Source organism: Budorcas taxicolor, chromosome 1 (assembly GCF_023091745.1).
Source record: "Budorcas taxicolor isolate Tak-1 chromosome 1, Takin1.1, whole genome shotgun sequence".
Classification (NCBI taxonomy): Eukaryota; Metazoa; Chordata; class Mammalia; order Artiodactyla; family Bovidae; genus Budorcas; species Budorcas taxicolor.
Genome location: NC_068910.1, coordinates 71,700,173 through 71,727,840, shown reverse-complemented (window position 1 = coordinate 71,727,840; position 27,668 = coordinate 71,700,173). Strand labels below are relative to the sequence as shown.

Here is a 27,668-nt window from a genome sequence, read left to right as displayed (position 1 = left end):
TCCCAGGGTAGGATTTAGCGAAACTTGAAAGCCCTGTTTTAGCCCGGCTGACAGAAGTTTTCCAAACGCATGCATGTTTAATGGATCCCAGGCAGGCGTGGGAAATACTGGAAGGGCGGAGAGGGAAGGGAACTGGGTTAATATGAGAGCCGGCAAGACCAGCTACTTTTGCGTGGAGCCCTGCAAAGAGTAATTTGGCCCAGAAGGCAACGCTCATCTGAAGACTCGCCTGAAAAATTGAGTAGATTTATGGATGTTTTATAGATAATAATACTCACAGTACTGTTTTCACAACTCATTAGATGCCCTTTATAGTTGTCAGAAATTCATTGGGAGCTCTTTTTTTTCCACATTGAAGCAGTCCCCCTACTGTCCTCTGCCTGCAGCAATTACAGTTCGTCCTTCAAGTTTTCCTTTGGCGTCTGAGCGACTAGCAGGTCCCAAACCAGATTTGCTAGTGCTGTCTTCACTGCTGCAGAGTTCTTCCTTCTTTACCTTTTTCTTTCTCACCGGAATTTGTGTGCTTCATTCTTGTACACCTACCTTTGCACCTTATAATCATCCTTAATGCCACAGGTACTATTCTCTTTTTCTGTTTCAATGCAAGTAGTATTTCTGGATCTGCTATATGTTAACACTATTCTAATGCTGTAGGTGATTCAGAAGTAAGGCCTAAAACACTTTCTTGCTCTTAGAACTTTAGATTCCAAATAGAGAAATCACACATGTCTAGGTAAAAGATTTAAGAAGTATCTCACTTAGGTATCTGATTAGGGTACAAGATGAATAGCGCACACTGAATCCTGGGAAAGCAGAGTTGAGTGGTTTATTTAAATTCAACTGGTTGTCTAAGGCTCCATTGAAATGAAAATCTTGGAGGAATGGGGAAGATTTGGATAGATGGAGCGAATTCCCAGCTAGAGAGTAAAGGCTTAGAGGTGGAAGGCAAGGTGTTTTGGAGTGGAGGGTTCAGAAGAGTCTGTGGGATTCTGCCTTGGAACCAAAAGATCTATGATTTAAGTTCCATTTCTGCCACCCTGTGATCTTTCATCATTTTGAGTTTACTTCTTTAGCACAATGCTCCATTTAAAGGCTTTTGTGAAAATCAAATGAGATAATATTTATGAAAAGGCTTTGAAAATCCGAAGCACTGTATGACTAAACATTAGTGGTTCTTTTCTGAGAAGTAATGAGAGTCAGGGTTAGGAGGGTGTTGAGGACAATTTATAATGGACCATGAGTGCACAGCACAGGAGAGTGGGTCAAAAAACTGTCAAGTACTTTGAATCAGGAGAGTGATTTGATGCAAATGGCATCATTGGAAGACATTGTCTGTACTAGAATGCAGCACAGATTAGAGGGAGTTGGATTGGAGGGAGGCAAGAACTTGGGTGCTGTTCCTCCCCACCACCTCCGCCAAATCAGAATATACCCTCATTTTGTATATAACCATATAGTTGTGTTCTGTTAATAAATACATTGGTTTTGTATAAATGAAACTTTGTTAATGTTTTATCTTTGAAAAGGGTAACAGTTAATGATTTGACACTCATTTTTCTTACAAACCTTGTGGGATTACTGTGAATTACCCTCACACGTTAAGAACTAAAGGAGGAATATTTTTAAGACTGTAAACCAGAGCAAGATGACAGCTACCTTTCAGAATTAATTGGGAAGTGTTTTAAAAATATATGTCCCATGCCCTACTTTTCACTTATGGAATCAGAATTTTCATAAGCATCCCAGGTAAAATAAATACTATAGTCATTTAAGTAATTTTGACACTAAGTTATTCTAATGTATGTAAACTACAACTTTTCAACATCATTATTAGGTAGACCTGTATGTACTTTCAGTATTTTTCATGTGTTCTGATTTTTAATTGTTGACTGAAAAGGTGATTTGATGGTAGCTAGATTTGTCATTCTTGCCTGGAAAAATCCCATGGATGAAGGAGCCTGGCAGGCTACAGTCCATGGGGTCACACGACTGAATGACTTCACTTCACTTCAGATTTGTCATATTATTTCAAACTGATTTTCTCAAGAATATAATAATGTAGATGGCCGAGAATACAGATGTAGTCAGTTTTCAGGTAACATCCATAGGAAGTTCTGGTATGGGAAGATGCAGAACAGTGTATCATACTATATGGTTGGCTTTGAAACTATTTTGCAAATTTTCTAACTCCCTCTAGGAGATTGTTTTCAGAATTATTTTAATTTTCTTTGAGAAATTATAAATCTAATTGCATTGCCTGCAAGAACTAAGATAGCTTTGAAGAAGGGGAAATTAAAGTTTCACACTGCTACCACCATTCCACATTTATGTAGTGAGAAGTTGAGTTCCTAACAGTGTAAAGTGTTAAGACTTCAAGATCTGTGTAAGAAGATACAAATTCTCTCCAGACCTTTACATTTATTGAAAATCTCTTAACATTACTAAGAATCAATTTCCTAAGCTATGAAAAACAGAGGTAATACTCTGCTTTGGGGGTTCTTATTGAAAACAATGATACATGTGAATGGTCTTTGTAACTTATAAAGTATGATAGATACACACAATGATGTGGTTTAGTTCCGTTACTGTATCCTAGAGAACTGTAAACTTTTTTTTTTTTTGGTCAAGCTAACTTTGTCTTGTTTTCTAGATTGTTATTTTGTGTCAGTAAGTAACTCCTAAAGTGCCAACATGGGAAAGAAACGGACAAAGGGAAAAACTGTTCCAATTGATGATTCTTCTGAATCTTTAGGTATATTTCACCAATTAAATCTTTAAAGTAATGTTTGTATCCCTAAATGGACATCTATTTTAATACGTAAAAATGGGATCAAAGTGTTTTGATTATGTTATTTTGTAATTTGCATTTTAACTTAATGTTTGTATAGACATGTAATTTAATAGTCTGCACAACATTTTCAATGGCGTGATATTTATTCCATTGATATAGAAGACTATGGGTGCTTATTTCATGATTTATTTGGGTAATCCTCCACCGTTATAAATGTAGGTAATCTGTAACTTTTCAGTGTTATGAATGGAGTGATAGTAAATATTTTTGTAGCTCAAACTGTGCACATCTGGTTATCTTCTTGGTACAGATGCTAAAATTAGAATCGCTAAACTGAGATATAAATATTTTCAAGATTCTTTTGGATCTATTGCCATTCAGAGATGTGTTACTAATGTAGGGGCCCCCTAGCAGCATAACAGAGTACACATTTCTCTGAACCTTTAATGACACAGGTTGGTATTATTTGTAAAAATCTTTGCTGATTTCCTAGTTGAAAAAGAATATTTTCTTTTTTCAGTTTGTGTTGTTTTTGACAACTTACTGGGCTTTAGTAGTTTTTTAACATGGTCTCATTTGCATTTGTATTCTCTTGGTGCATATTCATTGGACATAAAGCTAATTGTACCACTTGATGAGTTTCTAAACCTCCAGGAGCCATGAAAGAACTGAAGCCCTTTAGAGTGGCTTGCATAGCCTGCTACTGTCTGGCCCCAGCGGGGTTTTCCGTCTCAGGCCGTGCTGCTCATTATTTCACTTGTGACTGCCATTCTGAGAAGAGAGCACGCGCTTTTACATTTTATACCTCCATCCCTTTGTTAATGGGATGTGGCCTTTTCTGGGTCAGGAAGATCCCCTGGAAGAGGAAATAGTAATGCACTCCAGTATTCTTGCCTGGAGAATCCCATGGACAGAGGAGCCTAATGGGCTACCATTGATGGGATCGCAAAGAGTTAGACACAACTGAGCAACTAAGCACAAGGCCTTTTCAGATTGTTTACTCCATGAAATCATAGTTTAAACTATGAGCTTGAAATTAAAAAGACTTAAATCCAAATTCTAGTATAGCCACTCAGTAGTTATGTGACCTTGGGCACTAACTTTGAGGTTTCTCATCTATCATTGAGGGTAGTACAGTCTGCTTTTCGTGGTGGTTGTGTAGCTTAAATGAGATGATGTGTGTAAACAGTTAGCACAGTGTCATGCTCATCAGTTCAGTTCAGTCGCTCAGTCGTGTCCGACTCTTTGCGACCCCATGAATCGCAGCACGCCAGGTCTCCCTGTCCATCACCAACTCCCGGAGTTCACTCAGACTCACGTCCATCGAGTTGGTGATGCCATCCAACCATCTCATCCTCGGTCGTCCCCTTCTCCTCCTGCCCCCAATCCCTCCCAGCATCAGAGTCTTTTCCAATGAGTCATCTCTTTGCATGAGGTGGCCAAAGTACTGGAGTTTCAGCTTTAGCATCATTCCTTCCAAAGAAATCCCAGGGTTGATCTCCTTCAGAATGGACTGGTTGGATCTCCTTGCAGTCCAATGGACTCTTTCAAGAGTCTTCTCCAACACCACAGTTCAAAAGCATCAATTCTTCAGCGCTCAGCCTTCTTCCCAGCCCAACTCTCACATCCATACATGACCACAGGAAAAACCATAGCCTTGACTAGACGGACCTTAGTCGGCAAAGTAATGTCTCTGCTTTTGAATATGCTATCTAGGTTGGTCATAACTTTTCTTCCAAGGAGTAAGCGTCTTTGAATTTCACAGCTGCAGTCACCATCTGCAGTGATTTTGGAGCCCCCCAAAATCAAGTCTGACACTGTTTCCACTGTTTCCCCATCTATTTCCCACGAAGTGATGCAACCGGATGCCATGATCTTCGTTTTCTGAATGTTGAACTTTAAGCCAACTATTTCGCTCTCCTCTTTGACTTTCATCAAGAGACTTTTTAGCTCCTCTTCACTTTCTCCCATAAGGGTGGTGTCATCTGCATATCTGAGGTTTTTGATATTTCTCCTGGCAATCTTGATTCCAGCTTGTGTTTCTTCCAGTCCAGCATTTCTCATGATGTACTCTGCATAGAAGTTAAATATGCAGGGTGACAATATACAGCCTTGATGCACTCCTTTTCCTGTTTGGAACCAGTCTGTTGTTCCATGCCCAGTTCTAACTGTTGCTTCCTGACCTGCATACAGATTTCTCAAGAGGCAGGTCAGGTGGTCTGGTATTCCCATCTCTCTCAGAATTTTCCACAGTTTCTTGTGATCGACACAGTCAAAGGCTTTGGCATAGTCAGTAAAGCAGAAATAGATGTTTTTCTGGAACTTTCTTGCTTTTTCCATGATCCAGCGGATGTTGGCAATTGGATCTCTGGTTCCTCTGCCTTTTCTAAAACCAGCTTGAACATCAGGGAGTTCACAGTTCACGTATTGCTGAAGCCTGGCTTGGAGAATTTTGAGCATTACTTTACTAGCATGTGAGATGAGTGCAATTGTGCAGTAGTTTGAGCATTCTTTGGCATTGCCTTTCTTTGGAATTGGAATGAAAACTGACCTTTTCCAGTCCTGTGGCCACTGCTGAGTTTTCCAAACTTGCTGGCATATTGAGTGCAGCACTTTCACAGCATCATCTTTCAGGATTTGAAATAGCTCAACTGGAATTCCATCACCTCCACTAGCTTTGTTCGTAGTGATGCTTTCTAAGGCCCACTTGACTTCACATTCCAAGATGTCTGGCTCTAGATGAGTGATCACACCATCGTGATTATCCGGGTTGTGAAGATCTGTTTTGTACTGTTCTCTTGTGTATTCTTGTCACCTCTTCTTAATACCTTCTGCTTCTGTTAGGTCCATACTATTTTTGCCCTTTATCGAGCCCATCTTTGCATGAGATGTTCCCTAGGTATCTCTAATTTTCCTGAAGAGATCTCTAGTCGTTCCCATTCTGTTGTTTTCCTCTATTTCTTTGCATTGATCGCTGAAGAAGGCTTTCTTATCTCTTCTTGCTATTCTTTGGAACTCTGCATTCAGATGTTTATATCTTTCCTTTTCTCCTTTGCTTTTCGCTTCTCTTCTTTTCACAGCTATTTTTAAGGCCTCCCCAGGCAGCCATTTTGCCTTTTTGCATTTCTTTTCCATGGGGATGATCTTGATCCCTGTCATGCTCATAGTAAGTGCTTAATCAGTATGAGGAATGTTTATGATTATGCATATCTCCCAAGATTGTACAGGCATTACCTCTTCGGTGAACTTTCGTTGACTTCAGCCTTCTCTTCTTGTGCTACTGTAGCATGGCTATAGCACTGCTCCCTAGGTGGTATGGTGTTAAAGAATTCACCTGCCAATGCAGGAGACACAGGAGATGGGTGTTCAATCCCTGGGTTGGGAAGATCCCCTGGAGAAGGAAATGGCAGCCTACTCCAGTATTCTTGCCTGGAGAATCCCATGGACAGAGGAGCCTGATGGGCTACAATTCATGGGGTCGCGAAGAGTTGGACATGACTGAGCGACTAAGCACCCACGCAGATGTATATAGCATGCCTAGAGATTCTTGTGCATTCACTTATTTGCTTCTCCTGCAAGAATGTGAGCTGCGCAAAGAAAGAGCTGTGAGTTGGTCAGGTTTTCGGTTATATTGTCTATTACAGTGCCAGACATGCAGCAGTTGTATTGTTGACTGAATGAGGGACCTTCTCTGCAATCTTATAAAATGAAGAGGATAATAGATCCAATTAATAAATTGAAGTGAATTTAGGGTGGTGGTGGTTATACCTAGAACTTCAAAGCTTGTATAAGATCTTTCTTACATAATCATCTCATGATCAGATATCAGAGAAAAATTTAAGTTTTTTGGTTGTCTAACAATTAGTTTATAGAGTAAATTCATTTTTGAAGTTGAAATCAGGTGTAAGTTTTGAGATTAACTGAAAAAAGTCATATTCTACCTCATATTTATTATTTGTTTTAATAGAACCTATGTGCAGACACATTAGAAAAGGATTGGAACAAGGTAATTTGAAAAAAGCTTTAGTGAATGTGGAATGGAATATTTGCCAAGATTGTAAGATGGACAATAAAGTAAAAGATAAATCTGAAGAAGAAACAGAAGAAAATCCTTCAGTTTGGCTGTGTCTTAAATGTGGCCATCAGGTATGCTTAGATTCTGATCGATTCGGGATTGTATTAAACTCTCTGAACTTATTTTAGAAGATATTACCTAAAAGCATGGTATGGGTGACTAGAATGTGTGTTGGCGTAGTTTGTGTTCCCTGGGGAATAGGTTCTGAGACTTGTGTGTAGGGGGTTTATTGGGGAGTATTCTCGGGTACTGTACTAGGAAAGCAGGGAGAGAAGCAAGCTTAGGCGGAGGCAGTGCTCCAGGGCCTCAGCTGAACCCACAGTGGAGTCTGGTCATCAGGGAAATCCTGAACTGCAGCACGGGCCCAAGTCTCTGTCCTTGTGCCTAGACCAGTCATTGGATGTTGGTTGCTTCTGGGGAATGGAACTGATGGTAAGGAAGGCAGCTTCGTTCCACTGAGGATAATTCTTGGGGATGGACAGACTGAGCTGTGACCTGTCTCCAGGCCACATTACTGGCCTCTGGGGAATGAATACCTTGGGTCTGGTGGTATCTGGTTGGCAGAACGGTCACAGGGATCATGATACTAAAGGTCAGGAGGGCCTCTTAACCAACCTTGGTGGTGGTGAGTTTACCTGTTAGGAAACTTGACTGAGCGGTGGTAACATTTTCTAAAACTACAGTGTAGTATCACAACCAGGATATTAACATTGATACAATCCAACAGTCCTCATCAGGTCTCCCCAGCGTTACTTCTCTTAGTTCGTGTGAGGGTGTATGTGTGTTGTGTATGTATTAAGTGCTGTTTGGTTCGGCAGCTGTGTAGATTTGTATCCATCACCACAGTCAGGGTATTGAAAAGTTCTGACATCACATGGAGCTCTTATATTGCCTTTTAAAAATCATACCCACCTCTGGACTGCCACCCTTCCTCCCAGCCCCTCACAACATCTAGTCTGTTCGCTGCTCCTAAAATTTTGTCATTTCAAAATGCTGCGTAAGTGGGATCATGTGATACACAACGCTTTGGGACTGACTTTTTTTACACACTTCTGAAGGTTTTCCCAAGTCCTGTGTCTCAGTGGTTGCTTCTTTTTCATTGCTAAGTTGTATTCCATGGTAGAGGTGTACCACGGTTTGTTCACCCATTGAAGGACATCTGGGCTGATCTCAGTTTGTGGTGATCATGAGTAAAGCTGCTGTGAACATTTGTGTACACATTTTAGTGTGAATTTAATTTAAGATTTCATTTCTCTGGGGAAAATGTCCAAGAGTGCAATTGCTGGGTAATATGATAATTAAATGTTCAGTTTTTAAGATACTCCCAAGCGTTTCCAGAATGGCTGTCCCATTTTATATTCCTCCCAGTAGTGTTTGAGTGATCCACTCGCTCCATCCTTGCCAGCATTTAGTATTGTCACAGTTCTTCATTTTACCATTCTGATAGGTAAGATCTCACTGTGGCCAGACAGTTACAAAACTTTATGTTAGCATTTTTATTTATTTGTATTTGAAAAGTTGTCATTTAACCTGTTAGATACATATGATGAGCATGAATATATTTTACTACTACAAATTTTCCATAATGCATTTCCTATTATAAAATTTATTTATTTTGCTAGTTTTTTAATTCCTTGGGGTAAGACAGTATCAGTATTAACTGTTCACTTTCATCCCAGTAGTTACGTTTTACAGTGTTAGTACAGGAGTCTCAGTTATTAAGGTATCTCATGTTTATTTCAAATAGCCTCAATTGGTGTTAGAATTTTCAAAATCAATACCAAATTGCAATTCATTTATTTTAGAACTAAATGTTGAATGGGATAAATTCAATCAGTAGGTTTGATATCATAGTTAAAGGGTTAGAAGCCATTGATGGATATTTCCCCCCGCAAAGTAATATTTTTTAAGAGCTGCAGTAGAGACAGGACCACTTATGGTAGTGTCGTCGGAGAGTTGAAGGGCTGGTTCACATAGACGCACAGGGAAGATGTGCTTCTTAGCTGTGGCTGATCAGCTGGAGGTGAACAATCTGGTCATGTTCTCTTGTGAATATGCCTATGCAGATGTAGGTGGTGGAAGTCTCCCACTTACCTTGTTCAATTAATGCTTATTGACCTCCCTCATTTTGCTAGTCTTTGGTAATAGATTAATTCTGTTTTTCATGCCTTCAGTATTTACGCTCCTGCAGGAGGGGTGTGAAAGGGAAGAAAGGATAGCAACATTAACAGCTTTACTGTAAGGTAGAAAATAAGGCATGCCCTCAGGAATGTACACCATGTTTTGTGGGAGTTTGTCTATAGGAGGAACAGTGTTTCCTCATCTGGGAAGCTGGGCATAGGCTTCTAAGAGGAAGTGGCCTCTGAGCAAGATCCTGAAGACCAAGTGGGATTTGATCCATGGTAGTAATGGTAAAGAATTTCAAGACAGATGAAATAATGTGAACGAAACTGTATTGTGGAAGCGAGGTGGTTTTAGCTAGTAGGTGATACTCAAATAGAATATGGGCGCTAACCCTGGAAAGGGGGATTGGGGTCCAAAGGTATCAAGTTTGTTGAGTAGGTTTGCTGAGAGCAGTTCATCACTTTTGAATTGAATATATGAACAGAGCTTTTAGGACTATTAAACTGAAAAAATAAGTATGTGAAGAAAGATTGAAGTTAGGAAAATATTGAGGAAGATGTTAAGGAGTCTAAACTAGAACTCGTGAATGATTGTACTAGCATGGTTTAGCTAGGACTGGAAAGGGCGAGCTGGAGCAAAAGAGTACTTCTAGTGTGTGCTTTTCTAAGTACCTTGTTCCTTAAATGTCCTCAGGTGCCTTTTCGTGTTTAAGTTCTAACGAAATCTGGACTCCGCTAGAGTCTCAAGTTTTAATTTTAAAATTGTAAGAATGTCAGGATTTCTTGATCCACTTCCTTATTCACTGTAGATTGTGAATTCTCTCCTGGTGAGTTTTTGTGGCTTTGAGTTTTATGATTATGGTTCTCTAGGGCTGTGGCAGAAATTCTCAGGAGCAACACGCTTTGAAGCACTACATGAAACCAAGATCTGAACCTCATTGCCTGGTTCTTAGTTTGGACAACTGGAGTGTATGGTGAGTTTCAACTCCTGTGCCCATTTGCTGGAAATTATTTGAAATGTTGGAGAATGGAGGTGTTTTAAGTATTTGTTTACATACCGTCACTTTCAGGCTTCCAACCATTGGCTCAGTGGTAAAGAATCTGCCTGCAACCCAGGAGATGCAGGAGACTTGGGTTTGATCCTTGGGTTGGGAAAAATCCCCTGGAGGAGGAGTTGGCAACCCATTCCAGCATGCTGGCCTGGAAAATCCCACAGACAGAGGAGCCTGGCAGGCTGCAGTCCACGGGAGCACAAAGAGCGACACAGCTGAGCTACTGAGCTTACACGCACGCATCACTTTCAGAAGGCTAGAGAGTGTGATGTTATGAGAAGCTTTTGCTTAGTATTGTACAAACACAACAATTATAGCATGTAGAAGACATAGGAATTTTTACCTTTTTTCTCTCGTGATATTACAAAGCATATGGTAGAGTTGGGACACTCAGAACAAATTCCAGATAAACAGATAATAAATTTTGGCAATGAATCTGCATGAAAATGTTAGGCTGGCATTTTTTGTCTTTTAACACCATTAAAATTTTGCATCTGTAACCATTCACATAGCACTGCTCACTGAACGTGCACGTGTGCTGTCACTTCAGGTGTGTTCGCCTCTTTGTGACCCTGTGGACGGTAGCCCACCAGGCTCTTCTGCCCATGGGATTCTCCAGGCAGGAATACTGGCCTGGGTTGCCTTGCCCTCCTCCAGGAGATCATCCCCATCCAGGGATCAAGCGTCTCTCATGTCTCCTGCATTGGCAGGCAGGTTCTTTACCACTAGCGCCCCCTGGGAAGCCCATTCTCTGAACAGCATTTGTCAGTTGTAAAATGTGTTAATTTTGATAATGTAGGTCTGTAATTTAACATATGATTAGAAAAAACTTTCACATTGTAAACAATCATTTCTGTAACATGTTTGGAGCATTTTCACAGTATTTATATGTAGCTGTAACTCAGGCTAACTTAAACGGTACAGCAGAGTTAATATGTATAGTCTTCTTCAAGAAAACATAGCGTTTTTATTTTCAGTTTCTTTACTGGAATATTTTGAGGGTTGCACACTTTGGGTCCCCTGAATTAAAATTAGTCTCCTTTTGTGGTTGTCAGTTTGTCACTTTTCTTCTCTGGGATCTTTTGGGACACAGGTGTTACCTATGTGACGATGAAGTCCAGTATTGTAATTCAAACCGATTGGGTCAGGTGGTTGATTATGTTAGAAAGCAGGCTGGTAATACAACTCCAAAATCAGGTAAAATCATTTGTTTCTTAATGTAGACTGTAACATGGATATATATTATCTGTGGGCATTTAGTTTCACATACTGTATCATTGCATATAGCTGAATAACATTATTAATGATTGATTTCAAACTATGAAACTATCTTTGGTTAAGAATGTAAAACAGTAAGAACATAGATAATTATAAGGAGTTAGAAGGGAATCTGAGAAATAATATAGTCATGTATGATGAAGAATCTGAGTTAGCGATGAGCAGTAACTCCACACTCCCATAGCCTGGCACAGGGCTTAAGGCAGACCTGCCTTATAATGGATTGGATGATGTGCAAGTTGGTGATGGACAGGGAGGCCTGGCATGCTGCAGTCCATGGGGCGGTGAAGAGTAGGACTGGACTGACTGAACTGAACTGAACACTGGATGATGTGAAAGTAAAGTGCCTATGATTCCTTCAAAAGGCCAGATACTTCTTGGGTATTTTTCATTCATTATTAAGTTAATAGGGTTGATTTTCATCATCTGCTTTAAAAACTCCTTTAGATTTTTACGGTCCCAGAGGTATCTTTTGTGGAGCCAGAATTGTTTGTTCCTAACTTCAAGATTAGTTTTTTTTGTTTGTTTGTTTGTTTTTTAGTTAATGTGATTGGCTGCACTGGGTCTTAGTTGTGGCATATGGCATCTTTGATCTTGGTTGCACTATGCTGGAACTTTTAGTTCTGGCATATGGGATCTAGTTTCCTGACCAGGGATTGAACCCAGGCCCCTGTATTGGGAGTGCAGACTCTTAACCAACAAACCACCAGGGAAGTCTCCAGGGTTAGTTTTCCACTCTCAGACTTCATTTAAAAATTTACTTCATGTCCATGTTCTTTGTTTGATTGCTTTATACTCTGATTTCACAGGGTAAGATTGCTCATTTGTAAAAAAACATTTGTTCAGTTAAAAGGGGATTTATACTGAATACTGTTTGGTTTGCCTATGTCAGTTCTGAATATTTTTGGTTTATTGGTTTTTCTCTCTTGATGGTAATTTATTTATAATAAAACATTTATAATCAAACAGGTGGCAAATCATGTTATTAGGTAAAATTCACAAATTCTGGTCCCAAGTATATCTTTGCATTTGGTATGGGTGTCTTGCACGTTTTGCTAAATCATTTCTTTTTCTTCTTTTTTTTTTTTTAAGCAGCAAAAGATAATGGTAATATTGAACTTGAAAATAAAAAGCTAGAAAAGGAGAGTAAAAATGAGCAAGAGAGAGAAAAAAAGGAAAACATGGCGAGAGAAAATCCTTCCATGAATTCTACTTCCCAAATAACTGTGAAAGGACTCAGTAATTTGGGAAATACATGTTTCTTCAATGCAGTTATGCAGGTGCCAGTGTTAATATTTCCCCCCTTTAAAAAGATCTTAGTATTTTCCTCATAATGCTAGGATGTTTTTGCATATTTGCTACGGATAATATTGAGCTTTTCCCTTACACGTAGTTTCTTCCTGTGTTTTCAAAGAAAATTCAAGGGAATGTTTACTTTACATGACAGTAAAACCCTGTGCTAAGCACTGGCATGCCAAAGGGTTCAAAACAACCGTGGCCTGTGCCGTCACAGAACTGTCACTTGGGTGTTAGAAGCACAAGGGAACCAAGTACAGAAATAAATTCCTGGCTGCGTGTGGTGGTGGTGGTGTGGTGGTGGTAGGGGTAGGGTAGCTACTTCATAGTAGGTGGTTGGGAGAAAGACCTGAGGTGATGCCTAAACTCAGGACTGAAGTATTTATGAACCAGTTGGGGTGGGGGGAAGAGCATGATGTTACTTTGTGTATAACAGACACAATAAAAGTTGCAGTGTTGGTGTTTTTCTGTTATGGAAGAATAGACACTTAAAGTATTTGACTGAATTGGTTTGCCTGTAAATAATTTTTCCTTTCTTTTCCATCCTGCATTCCAGAATTTGTCACAAACACCAGTACTTAGAGAACTACTAAAAGAAGTAAAAATGTCTGGAACAATTGTAAAAATTGAACCACCTGATTTGGCACTAACAGTATGTACTTTAAATTTTTCTTCTTTTCTTTTCCTCTCTGAGTAGCAGCATTTTAAATTATTTTTAAGAACTGGTGCTCATTTTCACCTTTTTTATTTGTTTTAAGCTACCAAGTTAGATTTTCAGGCTAATGGATATTTATGAGGGGCCTTTGTGTGTGTTTGCTCCTGAAAGCCCTTCTGCTGTGCTGAGTGTTTGGCTTCCTTCTGGGGAATGCTGCTTATGGAGCTCTGAGCACTCATTATGAGTTTGAACTTCTTTTAAAGTGACTGATACGCTGTGTAGCAAAATGAGTTTTACCTTCTCCATTTTTATTATCTACATTTCGATTTAGCTCTTTCAGTTCCTAGGCAGTAAGTTCCTGATAAGATGAAACAATAAAACTGAATTCTTTATCAAAATAGTTTAGGACTAAAAACTTTCTCCATCTTTTGATGTACATTTTGAACTTTTAATTGGAACAGCTCTATCAGGAACATAGGAATATAGGTTGACGAGTTGCATTTTGATAATTCTAAAATTTGACTGAAGAAAGTAATTTTTATTCCCATATTCAGGAACCCTTAGAAATAAATCTTGAGCCACCAGGCCCTCTTACGCTAGCCATGAGCCAGTTTCTCAACGAGATGCAAGAGACCAAAAAGGGAGTCGTGACACCCAGAGAGCTCTTTTCTCAGGTCTGTAAAAAGTGAGTATCCGTATTGACTGTGCTTTCAGCGCCGCAGTAAGACGCTGGGAAACACAATGAAAAATTAATAGGAGTAGAGTTAATGCAGCAGATAATATTAAAGCATGGTTTAAAAACACATATACTTTGTGTGAAAATTAAATCTGCCAAGAGTGTTGTTGGACTAAACAAAAATTTTGAGAAATTGGAACATGCCAAAATCTGGGATATGATCCTAAGATTTTATAAAAAATAGTTTCATTTTAGTGGACTCACCATAGTTTTTCTTTCTTCCCTGTAGAGCAGTGCGATTTAAAGGCTACCAGCAACAGGACAGTCAGGAGCTGCTTCGCTATTTATTGGATGGAATGAGAGCAGAAGAACATCAGGTTAGCATATTTTGACCAGTGTATTTTATAATCTTCATTAACTTTTCTGTCATTTGATGTTATTAAGGGTTATTAGAGCAATGAAAACTAGTTATTGAGGCCATTATATTAAAATTTTTTTCTTCACCAGCCTTTTCAACCAGTGTATTTTCTTTCCTTTTTTATATATTTGTTTTTCTTCTTTTCTTTTTCTTGGCTAGTATATTTTAATTATTAAATGAATGAAGGGAATTAAAAATGATTCTTTTCAGGATGCTTTACTTTGCTCGCTGTTTGCGTCATTATTGTTCGCTAAGGGTTGACATTGTAGCCTATGTCAGCAGAGATAGAGGTATGGAAAATATTCCTCCCCAGACGATTCCCAGTTGCAGTGCAGCCTTACTCTTACTCTGAGTGTGATTTAACACTCTTTTTAATCTGGGAAGTATTTTTATTTTGCAAGAGTCAGGGAGCATTTGTTGCATTGTGAAATTTTTGTTAATTGCCAGGATGTAATTTTGGGGAGGGTGTGTGTAGATATAATTAGTAATAGTAATAACACACTGATAACGATACTTATTTTGCTTTTATTTTTTGTCAAGCACTGTTCTCAGTATTTTATGAATTACCTTACTCAGTCCTTACAACCATTCTGTGAGGTACATGCTACTGTCATTTTTCTCACTCCATAGATTATGAAGCTAGGATATCCAGAAGCTGGTTCAGGGTCACCCAGTAGTGATGGAGCTGGGCTTTGAGCACTGGAGTCTGTCCCTATAGTTCTCTGCTTCTGGGATTTCAGGTGGCTCAGGAATCTGCCTGCCAATGCAGGAGAGGCAAGAGATGCAGGTTTGATCCCTGGGTCTGGAAGATCCCCTGGAGGAGGAAATGGCAAAATTTTGCATGGGAATTTTCTGCAAGTATTCTAGCATGGGAAATGACATGGACAGAGGAGTCTGGCAGTCTGTAATCCTTGGGTTCACAAAGAGTCAGACATGGCTTAGCAACTGAGCACACACGCACTCTGCTTCTAGAACATGATATTTCAGTGGTCTTTTTCAAAGGAGGTGGGCATATTCAGAGAAACTTTAGTTCGAGTAGGTTAAAATCTTGAAATGCTAATACAGTGCCTTTGCTCAAGGGTTAGTTATTGTTTTTTAAAGTATATTTCTTTTTAGCTCCTGGAATTAATTTTGAAAATGTGATTTTAAAAATACTGATTTTTATTTGGTAATTTTGAGGTGCTAATATTTGATCATTTTCTTTACTTGATTACATATTTTCTAAGGAAAATAACTATATATTTAATAGTATATATATTTATTTTATTACTTTTAGAGAGTGAGTAAAGGAATTCTTAAAGCATTTGGTAATTCTACTGAAAAAGTGGATGAAGAACTGAAAAGTAAAGTTAAAGGTAATGTCTGACTTCTTGAACTAAAACAGTATAGTTGAAATCCTATGTACATTAAAACAGGACTGCTGGCACATGTATTTTAAATCCACAGTTATTAGTGTATAATATCTCTTTATCTCTGTTGATTTAAAAAAATTATTCAGTACTCCAAAGGTAAATACTTTAGGAAAATTTAACCTAGGTGTATTCTTTTTATGTAGTATTATGGTAAAATTTATAAACATAGAGCTAAGATGACATCCCAATTTTATTTTTTAAAAGCTTAGACTTTATTTATTTGGCCCTGCCACGTGGCTCAAGGGGTCTTACTTCTCCAACCAGGAACTGAACCCAGGCCTCAGCAGTGAAAGCCAGAGGTCCAAGTCCTAACCACTGGACTGCCAGAGAATTGCCTCAAAAGCTTAGACTTTAAATTGTTAGTGATTTACACTTGTCTTTGCTAGTTATCAGCTAGTTTATTAATCATGGAGCTGACTTTATTCTTATCGTTGTGTAACATTTAATGATTTAGGAAAGGTATGTTGAGTAGAACTGTCTGTGATGATGGATTACTTCAGTATTTCTGCTGTCTGATACAGCAGCCATATGTGGCAATTGAGCCCTTGAAATGTGACTGGTGCAAAAGGACCTGAATTTTTATTTTCATATGATTTCAACCACTTTAAATGGCTCCAGTGACTAGCAACTACTGAATTGTGAAGCACAGCTTGGAATCTACACAGAGCAACTGTTTGCCTCCTCAGTGCCCTTGGTGCTGGCCTGGCCATTAATGGAGAGAATTCTAGCCTGCTCAACTGTCTGTCACAAAATGTGTTTCTGTATAAATGACACGTGTCGTTTGAACAAGGCTTACACATTTCATGTAGTTAGAAAATTGGATGACTAGGTAGTAAAATTCCACCACCTTATGCTAAGCTTACCAAGGTTGTTTCTGGGGACATAGAGAAAGAAAAGGAGGATTTTGTCTGAAATACTTTCCTAAGGGCTTTTTGTTTTTGTTTTGATTTTGAATGGAGTTCACAAAGCAAGTTACTCTCAAATTTGCTGCCGGTGTCTGAATACTAGAGCTAGAAGTGAGCTAAATTATCATCCTGCGTAGCCCAGTCTGCTCATTTTACTTTTGATAGTTAAAATATTGATGCACAGAAAGTCTCACTGACTTGGCACAATTCATTTTGCACTGACTAGACCCTAGATAAGAATTTGTGTGTGTGTGTGCAAGATGTGTTAAATTGTATCCTGCTTAGAATGCTGGAGTACATTCTGCTGACTGTAGTATAAAAGTAAAATTATGGTAATTATGAGTAGAGAAAAACAAGTCAATAGGAAATTAAAAATAAAATTTCAGGGTTAGATAGGTAAGTAAGTAGTTTCATCTTACTTCGTTAATTGTGTACAGGTAATTGATAGCCTTTTTTCCCCTTATAGAGTATGAAAAGAAAAAATCAGTACCAAGTTTTGTGGACCGAATATTTGGTGGTGAGCTGACTAGTACAATCATGTGTGATGAATGCAGAACTGTAAGTAGATGCAGTGCAGACTGGATTTATGCGTATTAATAGAGGATAGTTCATGAGTTGTTTCTTTTGGAAACAGAAACATCTGGTTAGTTTTGTAAGATACTCTTTTTGAACTAAGTATGCATAGTTTTTTGCTAGAACTATGAACATTCCTTATATCAGGAAGAAGTATAATATTTTAATTTCTTATACCTAACCCAAAGTCCTTAACACTGTGTAGTTTTTCATATTCTTAAGCCTTTATTTTTAAATTTAGCCCCCCTCCCCAAGATTTTACTATATGATGTTTAAAGTGAATCTTTTCCTCCTTTTCTCATCGTCTTTTTTGGATGGTTAAGGTCTCCTTGGTTCATGAATCTTTCCTTGATTTGTCTCTACCGGTTTTAGATGATCAGGTAAGATTATTGAGTTTATTTTATGTAAGTAGATTGTTTTCTTTCCTGTGCTAAATTTTGTGAGGGAGGGCTTGTTACCCTTTCCAAGTTTGTACTTTACTAGGCCTTGCATGGAAAAAGTTTTCTTAATATATGTGAGATAGAAGAGTTTTAAAGATTTGAAAAGAGAATGATTAAATATATGTATTCGTGTATATATATATTTTTATGTGTGTGTATATATATGCATTTTAAAGACTATGTTTTGAATTGGTTATGGATGACTAACTTGGGTAATTTACATATAGGGAAGTATTTACTTCATATAAGTCATTATTATTTTCGTTATTTAAGATTAACCAGAAATCCCTAAAGTTTAAGTTCATAAATATTAACAGAGAGTAAGCCATATAAATTTAGTTCTTATCAAGTAATATTAGGAAAAAAAATAACATTATGAGTATTGGATAAATCATTATTCAACTTAATATGAATTGGGGGGGGTCCCTTTAAATCACTAAGTGATTACCAAAGTTACTATGTCTTACCAAACATACTCTTATTTTTTCTTTTCTTTAAAACTGTCGCTTGCATGAGAAGAAAAGAATAAAAAGGAATACCTGTAGTTGGACATGTAAATCACTTATCAACAGAAAGTGCATTTAGAAATAGATGTAATTACAGCATGGTACGGCATGTATCTATTAAAACTCACTATAGTCCTTTCTGTTACACTCACATGTTAAATTGCCTTTTTTTTTTACTGTTTTGTTTGTTTGCTTGTTTTCTCAGTATGTGAAGATTGTTTTCTAGTGTCTCAGATGAATTAATTTTGTCCTGGATATGTTTCCAAACAGTATGAAAAATAAATCTGGTGTAAATTAGGAATAGAAAACTGTTTAGGTAACATGAAGTCTCTTTACAAGCAGTAATAAAGTTTTATTTTTGGTCCATATTCTCTCCATATTTTAAGAGTGGCAAGAAAAGTATAAATGATAAAAATCTGAAAAAGACAATGGAAGATGAAGATAAAGATAGCGAGGAAGAAAAAGATAATGACAGTTACCTAAAGGAGAGAAACGATATTCCTTCAGGAACAAGTAAGCACTTAGAGAAAAAAGCAAAGAGGCAAGCCAGGAAGCAAGCCAAGGTGGGTAATTAGGAGGAAAACTGTACTTGTCTAATTTTAACTTTTAGACTATTGAGTTTGAAGTCTGAATGACACTGGTAGACATGTCTATTATTTTATATACAGCACTTTAATTTGACAGGCTTCCCTGTTGGCTCAAAATCTGCCTGCAATTCGGGAACCTGGGTTGGGAAGATCCCCTGGAGGAGGGCATGGCCACCCACTCCAGTATTCTGGCCTGGAGAGCCCCATGGACAGAGGAGCCTGGCAGGCTGCAGTCCACGGGATCACAAACAGTCAGACACGACATGACTTTCGCTTTTACTCGATTTGGCAGTTATAGAATTAGCTCATGTGGTATTCTCTGCAGTGAAATTTCTTTGAGAATATGTGAAGAAAATGTTGTTCTTTAAAAAAAAAAACTGCATTACTTGTCAAGAATTTTTTAAGTTTCTAATAGATTAACATTTAAAAATATAAAAGGTGTACAATAAAAGTCTTCCTCCTTGTATGATATATTAACTCTCATTAGGGTCTTATTTGTGCTGGATATATTTTGGGAAAATACAATCAAGTACAAATATGTGGTCTTGTGTTTTCCTGGTTTTAAAAATTATGCACACTGTTCTGGTCCTTGTTTTTTTCTACTTAGTTAGATTCTTGGAGATCTTTACGTTTCTTCATGTTTCAGGACGCAAAGATTCTTTTTTTTAACAATCATGTAAAGAAACTCTACTTGGTGCTCTGTGGTGACCTAAATAGGAAGGAAATCCAGAAAAAAGAGATATATGTATAGCTGATTCAATTTGTGGTACAATTAAAACTAACCCAACATTATAAAGCTACTATACCCCCAAAATTTCTTTTTCAAAAGTTACATAGAATTCTGTTTTAGTAGTAAATGTTGTTCAGTCACTCAGTCATGTCCAACTCTGCGACCCCATGGACTACAGCACGCAAGGCTTCCCTGTCCTTCACTATCTCCTGGAGTTTACTCAAAGTCCATTGAATCAGTGATGCCATCCAACCATCTCATCCTCTGCCATCCCCTTCTCCCACCCTCAATCTTTCCAGCATAGGGTCTTTTCCAGTGAATTGCTGTTCGCATCAGGTAGCCAGAGTGCTGGAGCTTTAGCATCAGCATCAGTCTTTCCAGTGAATATTCAGGGTTGATATCCTTTAGGATGGACTGGTTGGATCTCCTTGCAGTCCAAGGGACTCTCAAGAGTCTTCTCCAACACCACAGTTCAAAAGCATCAGTTCTTCAGCACTCAGCCTTCTACAAAATATAGTTTAAAAGATATACTCTTAAAAGAAGTGCTGTAGTTCATCTAACCATTTCTTTATTGATTTAGATGTACAAACACCTATGCTCTTCTGCTGTAATGGCCAGTGCTTCTGTGAAGAACCCTATACATATGTCATCTGCAGCGTATATTTTGAGAAGAGGGATTGTATTTGTAGTTTTGCTAAAATAATTGCCCCCCACAAAAGCTATACCAATTTATGTTCCCATCAGCAACATATGAAAGTGAAGTTAAGCATATTTTTATGTTTAAGGGCCATTTGTGTTTCCTTTGAAGTATTTGCTCATCTCCTTCATTTTTCTTTCATGTGTAACTATTTTTAACTGAAGTGTCTCAGAAAATATTTGTGTCCAGGGCCCTGTATGTGGCCCTTCAACTTTCTGGTACTACAAATTAGCCTCATGGGGCTGTCCTTTTATGACAGCTCAAGTGCTAGCCCTTTGAGTCTTCAGCCATTCCAGTAACAGGAATCTCCGTGAAACCCTGCCCACACCAACCCCACACCCCCATGCTGGGACAGAGGCAGCAAACAGCAAAGAAGGTGGTTTAAGTGGCTAGTGATTTAAGTGTCCTCTGTACATGTGGCTTCCTTGCTGCTTCTCTGATTTGGGGCTGTTTGTTTCCTGGAATTTTATCCTCCATCCCTCTGCTTGTCCTTGAGTTTTCGGTTTGTTTTTTTTATCTCTTAAGTGAAGCCTTGATCGTGTAGTTATAACTCACATGGATACATCCCTTCCTGATGTATGTGTCATCACTCGTCCCCCGCCTTCACACATGGCTGCTTGGGTTCAGCAGCCTCGCTGCTCTGTCTAGATCTAGACTGCTCTGTCTAAATCGTGCCCATTTTTATTTGCCCCTGTGTGACGGTCTTTTGAATATTCGTGATGGTTTACCCCTCCTTTCGCAGAACTTTTCTTTATAATTATTTAATCTCTTTGACAGTAAAGGAACTTTTCTGGGAGTGAACTCTTCCTTATTATTTATTTTTGATTGATAAATAAGAAAATCTAATGTGGTACATGTATGCTTTTCCTCTCCCTCTCTTTTTTAACATTTTGTACTTTTTACACAGAACCAACGAAGACAACAGAAAATTCAAGGGAAAGTTCTTCATTTAAATGATGTCTATGCCATTGACCATCCTGAAGATAATGAATGTGAAGTTGAAATGTCACTTCAGGGAGAAGCAGATATTAAATCCAACCATATCTCACAAGAGGAAGTTGCACCTAAAGAATATTGTGTTAATCAGAAAGATTTGAACGGCCATGAAAAAATGATAGGAAGTATAACTGACGATCAAAAATCCACAGAGAAAGCAGCTATGAAAAATGTCAGTGTGGATAATGATCTGGAGGTTTTGGCATCATCTGCCACTGAATGTCCTAGGAATTTAAACGGTGCCTACCTGAAGGAAGGGAGCAATGGGGAAGTGGACATTTCCAGTGGTTTTGAGAACCTTAACTTGAATGCTGCTCTGCAACCTGACGAAATAAATATAGAGATTCTGGATGACGATCCTACTCCCGGGACGAAGGTATATGAGGTTGTAAATGAAGATCCAGAGACTGCTTTCTGTACACTCGCAAATAGGGAGGCTTTCAACACCGATGAGTGTTCCGTCCAACACTGTTTGTATCAGTTCACTCGAAATGAGAAACTTCGGGATGCTAATAAACTGCTTTGTGAAGTGTGCACGCGCAGACAATACAGTGGACCAAAGGCAAATATGAAAGGTATTTAGATGCTTCACAGAAAGTGAAGTTAATGTTCAGTAGAACAGTTTGCACTGCATAAGTAGGCTGTTAACTGTTTTAATTGTGCCAGGATTTGGATGGAGTCACTAAGTCCTTTTCTGTGTAAACATTTTCACAGAAGGGTGGGTAAGCAGAGTTCACTGGCGTCCCAGTAGTTGGGTGGGGCAGCTCGCGCTCTGCTAGCAAGCGCTCCCGTGAGGAAGTCGTCCCGCTGAGCTGTTGTCTCCACAGGCTCCTCACAGACAGAGGCTGTTTCTGTGTGTCCTTGGTTTCCTCTCACTTGTGATGGCCCTCATCCCCCCGCATCCAGGAAAACACGCTTGAACTCTTCAGTGTGGTGACATCCCAGTGCAAGGTCCTGGGAGCACAGTGCTTCCTTACAGGCTTCTCCAGATACAGACAGAAAGATATTAGTAATTCCTCTCCTACCCCTAGCCCCCACCTTTTTATGTTTATAGACTGGGTTAAATTGGATAGGGAGGGACCATAGATTCCCTAAGGATTCTCACTTGAATTGTTGAAACACTTGAAAAGTCTTTCTCTCTGTTATTTCTGTTTTATTTATTTACAGACAGTGAATCATGTTGATTTTATAGCATTTCTGTTTGCTTTAGTGCTGGTGTCAGTGGACTATGGTTTGTATTCTAAACTTGGCCCACCTCTTGTTTTTATTGTCATATCTGAGCTAAAAATATTTTTTATAGATGAACATTTGAAAATGATTTTATGATAGAAAACATTAACTTTGAACCCCGATTAATTACCTCTCCAAACATAATTCTATTCTTTTCAGTAGACTGCAATTATACTCAATTATTTTATAATAGTAAAAATTTGTGGAAATTTTCTCTCGTGTATTAATACATATAAAATAGCCTTGATTTTTGCCTCTTGGTCCAGAAACCTAAAATATTATTTGGTTCATTCCAGAAAGTTCACTAATCTTTGACTTAGATGTTTTGAAAAGATTTTATAGCAGGTGTGAAAGCTGAAGAAGTCTAAAGTGATGCTCACACTGCTAACATTTGGTTCTTTCTGTAGGCGAAAGGAAGCATGTTTACACCAATGCTAAGAAGCAGATGCTAATTTCTCTTGCTCCTCCAGTTCTCACTCTTCATTTCAAGAGATTTCAGCAGGTACCCCTTGTTTTCTTACCAAAACTTTGTTTCAGATATGTAACACCTGCTTTATTTGTTACTGTCTCTACACATTAAGTGTGTGTGTGGTTTTGCTTTCTGTTACTTCCTAGTTCTGACTTCATAGAGGCGGGGAAGCAAAGCAGTACTCACCTGTGTGTGCTCCACTGCTCAGTCTTGTCTCACTTTCTGTGGCCCCTTAGACTGTAGCCCATCAGGGTCCTCTGTCCATGGGCTTATTCTGGCAAGAATACTGGAGGTTGCCATTTCCTCCTCCAGGGCATCCTCCCACCCCAGGGGTTAAACCTGAGTCTCCTACATTAGCAGGTGGATTGTTTACCACTGAGCCACCTGGGAAGTCAAAACAGTATACATACGGGTAACACAGAAGGGTTTGATGAAGATAACGTCAAGTTGGAAGAGAAATTTAGGCACAGTCCCTCCTCAGTCTTACTACATGTTGCTCTTTTTAGATATCAGTTCAGTCGCTCAGTTGTGTCCGACTCCTTGCGACCCCACGGACTGCAGCACACCAGGCCTCCCTGTCCATCACCAGCTCCTGGACTTTGCTCAAACTCATGTCCATTGAGTCCATGATGCCATCCAACCATCTTATCCTGTCAGCCCCTTCTCCTCCTGCCTTCAGTCTTTCCCAGCATCAGGGTCTTTTCCATTGAGTCAGTTCTTTGCATCAAGTGGCCAAAGTATTGGAGCTTCTTCTTCAGCATCACTCCTTCCAATGAACACTCAGGTCTCATCTCTTTAGGATGGACTGGTTGGATCTCCTTGCAGCCCAAGGGCCTTTCAAGTCTTCTCCAACACCACAGTTCAAAAGCATCAGTTCTTCAGTGCTCAGCTTTCTTTATGGTCAAACTCTCACATCCATACATGACTACTGGAAAAACCATAGCTTGGACTACATGGACCTTTGTTGGCAAAGTAATGTCTGCTTTTTAATATGCTGTCTAGGTTGGTCATAGCTTTTCTTCCAAGGAGCAACTGTCTCAATTTCATGGCTCCAGTCACCCTCTGCAGTGATTTTGGGGCCCCCAAAATAAAGTCAGCCACTGTTTCCACTGTTTCCCCATCTGTTTACCATGAAGGGATGGGACCGGATGCCATGATCTTAGTTTTCTGAATGTTGAGCTTTAAGCCAGCTTTTTCGCTCTCCTTTCACTTTCATCAAGAGGCTCTTTAGTTCTTCTTCACTTTCTGCCATAAGGGTGGTGTCATCTGCTTACCTGAGGTTATTGATATTTTTCCCAGCAATCTTGATTCCAGCTTGTGCTTCATCTAGCCTGGCATTTCACATGACATACTCTGTATATATGTTAAATAAGCAGGGTGACAGTATACAGTCTTGATGTACTCCTTTCCCAGTTTTGAACCAGTCCATTGTTCCATGTCCATTTGCTTCTTGACCTGCATACAGATTTCTCAGGAGAGAGGTAAGGTGGTCTGGTATTCCCATCTCTTGAAGAATTTTCCAGTTTGTTGTCATCCACACAAAGGTTTTGTTGTAGTCAATAAAGCAGAAGTAGATGTTTTTCTGGAACTCCCTTGCTTTTGCTATGATCCAACAGATGCTGGCAGTTTGATTTTGGGTTCCTTTCGGGTTCTTCTTGGGTTTTTTCTAAATCCTGCTTGAACATCTGGAAGTTCTCAGTTCATGTACTGTTGAAGCCTTGCTTGGATAATTTTGAGCATGACTTTGCTAGTGTGTGAAAGTAAAGTGAAGTCGCTCGGTTGTGTCCAACTCTTCCCACAGACTGACTGTAGCCTCTCAGGCTCCTCTGTCCATGGGACTTTCCACGCAAGAATACTGGAGCCGGTTGCCATTTCCTTCTCCAGGGGATCTTCCTGACCCAGGGATTGAACCCGGGTCTCACGCATTGTAGGCAGACACTTTACCGTCTGAGCCACCAGGGAAGTCCACTAGTATGTGAGATGAGTGTAGTTGTATGGTAGTTTGAGCATTCTTTGGCATTGCCTTTCTTTGGGATTGGAATAAAAACTGACCTTTTCTAGTCCTGTGGCCACTGCCGACTTTTGCAAATTTGCTGGCATATTGAGTGCAGCACTTGCACAGCATCATCTTTCAGGATTTGAAATAGTTCAGTTGGAATTCCATCACCTCCACTAGCTTTGTTCCTAGTGATGCTTCCTAAGACCCACTTGACTTTGCATTCTAGGATGTCTGGCTCTAGGTGGATATCACACCATCCTGGTTATCTGGGTCATTAAGCATCTTTTTTGTATCATTCTTTTGTGGTTTTGCCACTTCTTGCTCGTATCTTCTGCTTCTGTTAGGTCCATACAGTCTGTGTCCTTTATTATATTAGCATCTTACTCTAACCCTAATTTCAGATTTAACGAAAAAAGACCATTTTAGTAGTTATATCTCATACTTGGCAAATTTAGCATTTTCAGTGTGTGTGTAGTATCTTATTTTTACTGACCCTTAATAATAAGGCATTAGTACCTTGGATTTCCATCTTTTTGATGACTCCATCTTTTCTGAAAGACTTTTAGCATGAGCAGTACCAGTTGTAAATTCAGTTCTAGATTCCGAAAGTATTTTTAGAGCATTTTCTCTCCTGTGCTTGGTGTGAGCTTGACTTACCTGGGTGCATCTTTACGAAGTTTGCCAGGCTTGGTTAGAGTGAGGCCAAGGAGGGTGCTTCACAGAATTCTGCTAATGCTGAGTTTTAAGCACTCAAGAGTCTCTTGTCTAATTTGGCTTTTCTGGATGGTTAAAGCAGAAACATTGAGAATGTTCTTACAGGAACAGCTTACTCAATCTGGACTGTGTGTAGGTACACTTAGCAAAAACCAATCAACTGGAAGTTAGCAGTGAGGGAGCTAGAGTCTTCGGAGACAACTGAACTGGGACTGGGTTATTGTTCTTCTGGGCATTGTGTTGGGTCAACAGTTCTCTTACCATGTGCAGTTTTTCCAGGAAAAGAACTTAAATCTACTATCCTTCTTTTTCAGGCTGGTTTTAACCTACGCAAAGTTAACAAACACATAAAATTTCCAGAAATCTTAGATTTGGCTCCTTTTTGTACCCTTAAGTGTAAGGTAGGTGAAACTTGCCTTTTTGGGGAAATCTTTTAGAGGGAATCAGCTTATTACCAAATGCTCCAACAGCAACTCACATAAGTATGAAGTTGATTAAGAGCTGCTGAGTACACTAAGTCTTTTGATCTTTGTACCTTTGTAATTTCAAGATCTGTGATCAATCATCTGTGATCAACATAGAAAAGGGAGAAAATTCCAGTTCAGATTCATGATTTCTGCATTCTCAAAGGTTAGAGACCTTTGGCATAGTTTACAGTTATCTTGCCTAGAAATAACTTTTTTGAATTCTGTTCACCTTTAAAGAATGTTGCTGAAGAACATACTCGGGTACTGTATTCCTTATATGGAGTCGTTGAACACAGTGGTACCATGAGGTCAGGGCATTATACTGCCTACGCAAAGACAAGAACTGCGAACACTCATCTCTCTAACCTTGTTCTCCACGGTGATATTCCACAAGGTAAAAGGTTTTACAGAATTCTAGTATTCAGCAGATATTTATGGCAAAAACAAAAAAGGCTGAACTTGAATTTTTCCATTCCTATTTAATTTTACATTTCCTTTCTGACAGATTTTGAAATGGAATCAACCAAAGGACAGTGGTTTCACATCAGCGACACTCACGTGCAAGCTGTGCCTATAACTAAAGTACTAAATTCACAGGCTTACCTCCTATTTTATGAGAGAATACTGTAACACTTTCAAAGTGCTTTCTCTGGAAACGTTTATGGCTTTTATAATGGCTATAATAATAAAAAAGTAAAGACTAACTGTAAATCGTGTTCACTTAAATACATGCCAGAAGAAATCATGTTTACTGAAATACTGAAGGGAAAATATCTAAAAATTTACAGTGGTTTTGTATTGTCACAGTGGTTTTTATCCCTGCTTCCAATTTCTGGAAAGGATTCTGAATTAAGTTCTCAATAATATGTCGGTGTGGTGGTTTGCAACACATCAATAAAATTAATTACCCCCAAAATTTGCTTTATCAGTAAGTTGTACTGACATACACTACCAGAAAACATTAAAGTTTCAGACTGCCTAACAAAACTTGAAGTGTTAGTTAAAATGAAAGTATTAATTTTATAACCATAGGGTATTTGATTTGGCAGTAACATACATGTAGTTCTGCTGCTGCCAAGCAGCCTGCATACGCTGGGGTGTTGGTTGAACTCAAGCCAGTGTTTCCAAGGCACATACAACTCTAATAATACCAAAACTGTCTAAACTTCCTGTAAGGTTCTCTATTAGAATTTCTTTTGATGAGTTTATATAAGGCCCAGTCAGCCATACTGCATCTAAATTCCTTTGAAATGCCAAAAACCGTATAGAAGTGTTATTCAGTGACCTCATATAACCAACACATAGTAGCATATGTTCTGTAAAGTAAGTTTACTTTTTAATGTTCTTTGCTTTTTTCAAACCTCCACGGTATAAAAATTTATACGTTGAGGCATTTTTTCAGTTGCATTGTAAGTATCTTTTGTTCTCTGCTGCTAAAATATATGTATTTAAAGTCATCCATTCAACACATCATTCAGTGCTAGTGAAACAAGTCACCTGTCAGGGATTTTCAGAGCTGTGAAAAAATACTAAAAATCTAGTCCAGGGAATGACAGACTTCCTACAGAGCACTTCCTAT

General features: G+C 38.8%; 1 protein-coding gene across 1 annotated transcript; it reads left to right on the top strand.

Moving 5' to 3' along the window:
* The first annotated feature begins 518 nt into the window (after positions 1-518).
* USP16 (ubiquitin specific peptidase 16) lies at positions 519-26,944 on the top strand. Its single transcript, XM_052641583.1, has 18 exons — positions 519-576; positions 2,651-2,752; positions 6,759-6,937; positions 9,860-9,963; positions 11,135-11,238; positions 12,412-12,599; positions 13,172-13,267; positions 13,825-13,955; positions 14,236-14,323; positions 15,641-15,719; positions 17,148-17,239; positions 17,578-17,634; positions 18,587-18,763; positions 21,122-21,785; positions 22,848-22,942; positions 25,937-26,023; positions 26,327-26,483; positions 26,595-26,944. Exons 2-18 carry the CDS (start codon positions 2,692-2,694, stop codon positions 26,717-26,719), a joined length of 2,484 nt encoding a protein of 827 aa, XP_052497543.1. The 5' UTR covers positions 519-576; positions 2,651-2,691; the 3' UTR covers positions 26,720-26,944.
* Positions 26,945-27,668: the final 724 nt, after the last annotated feature.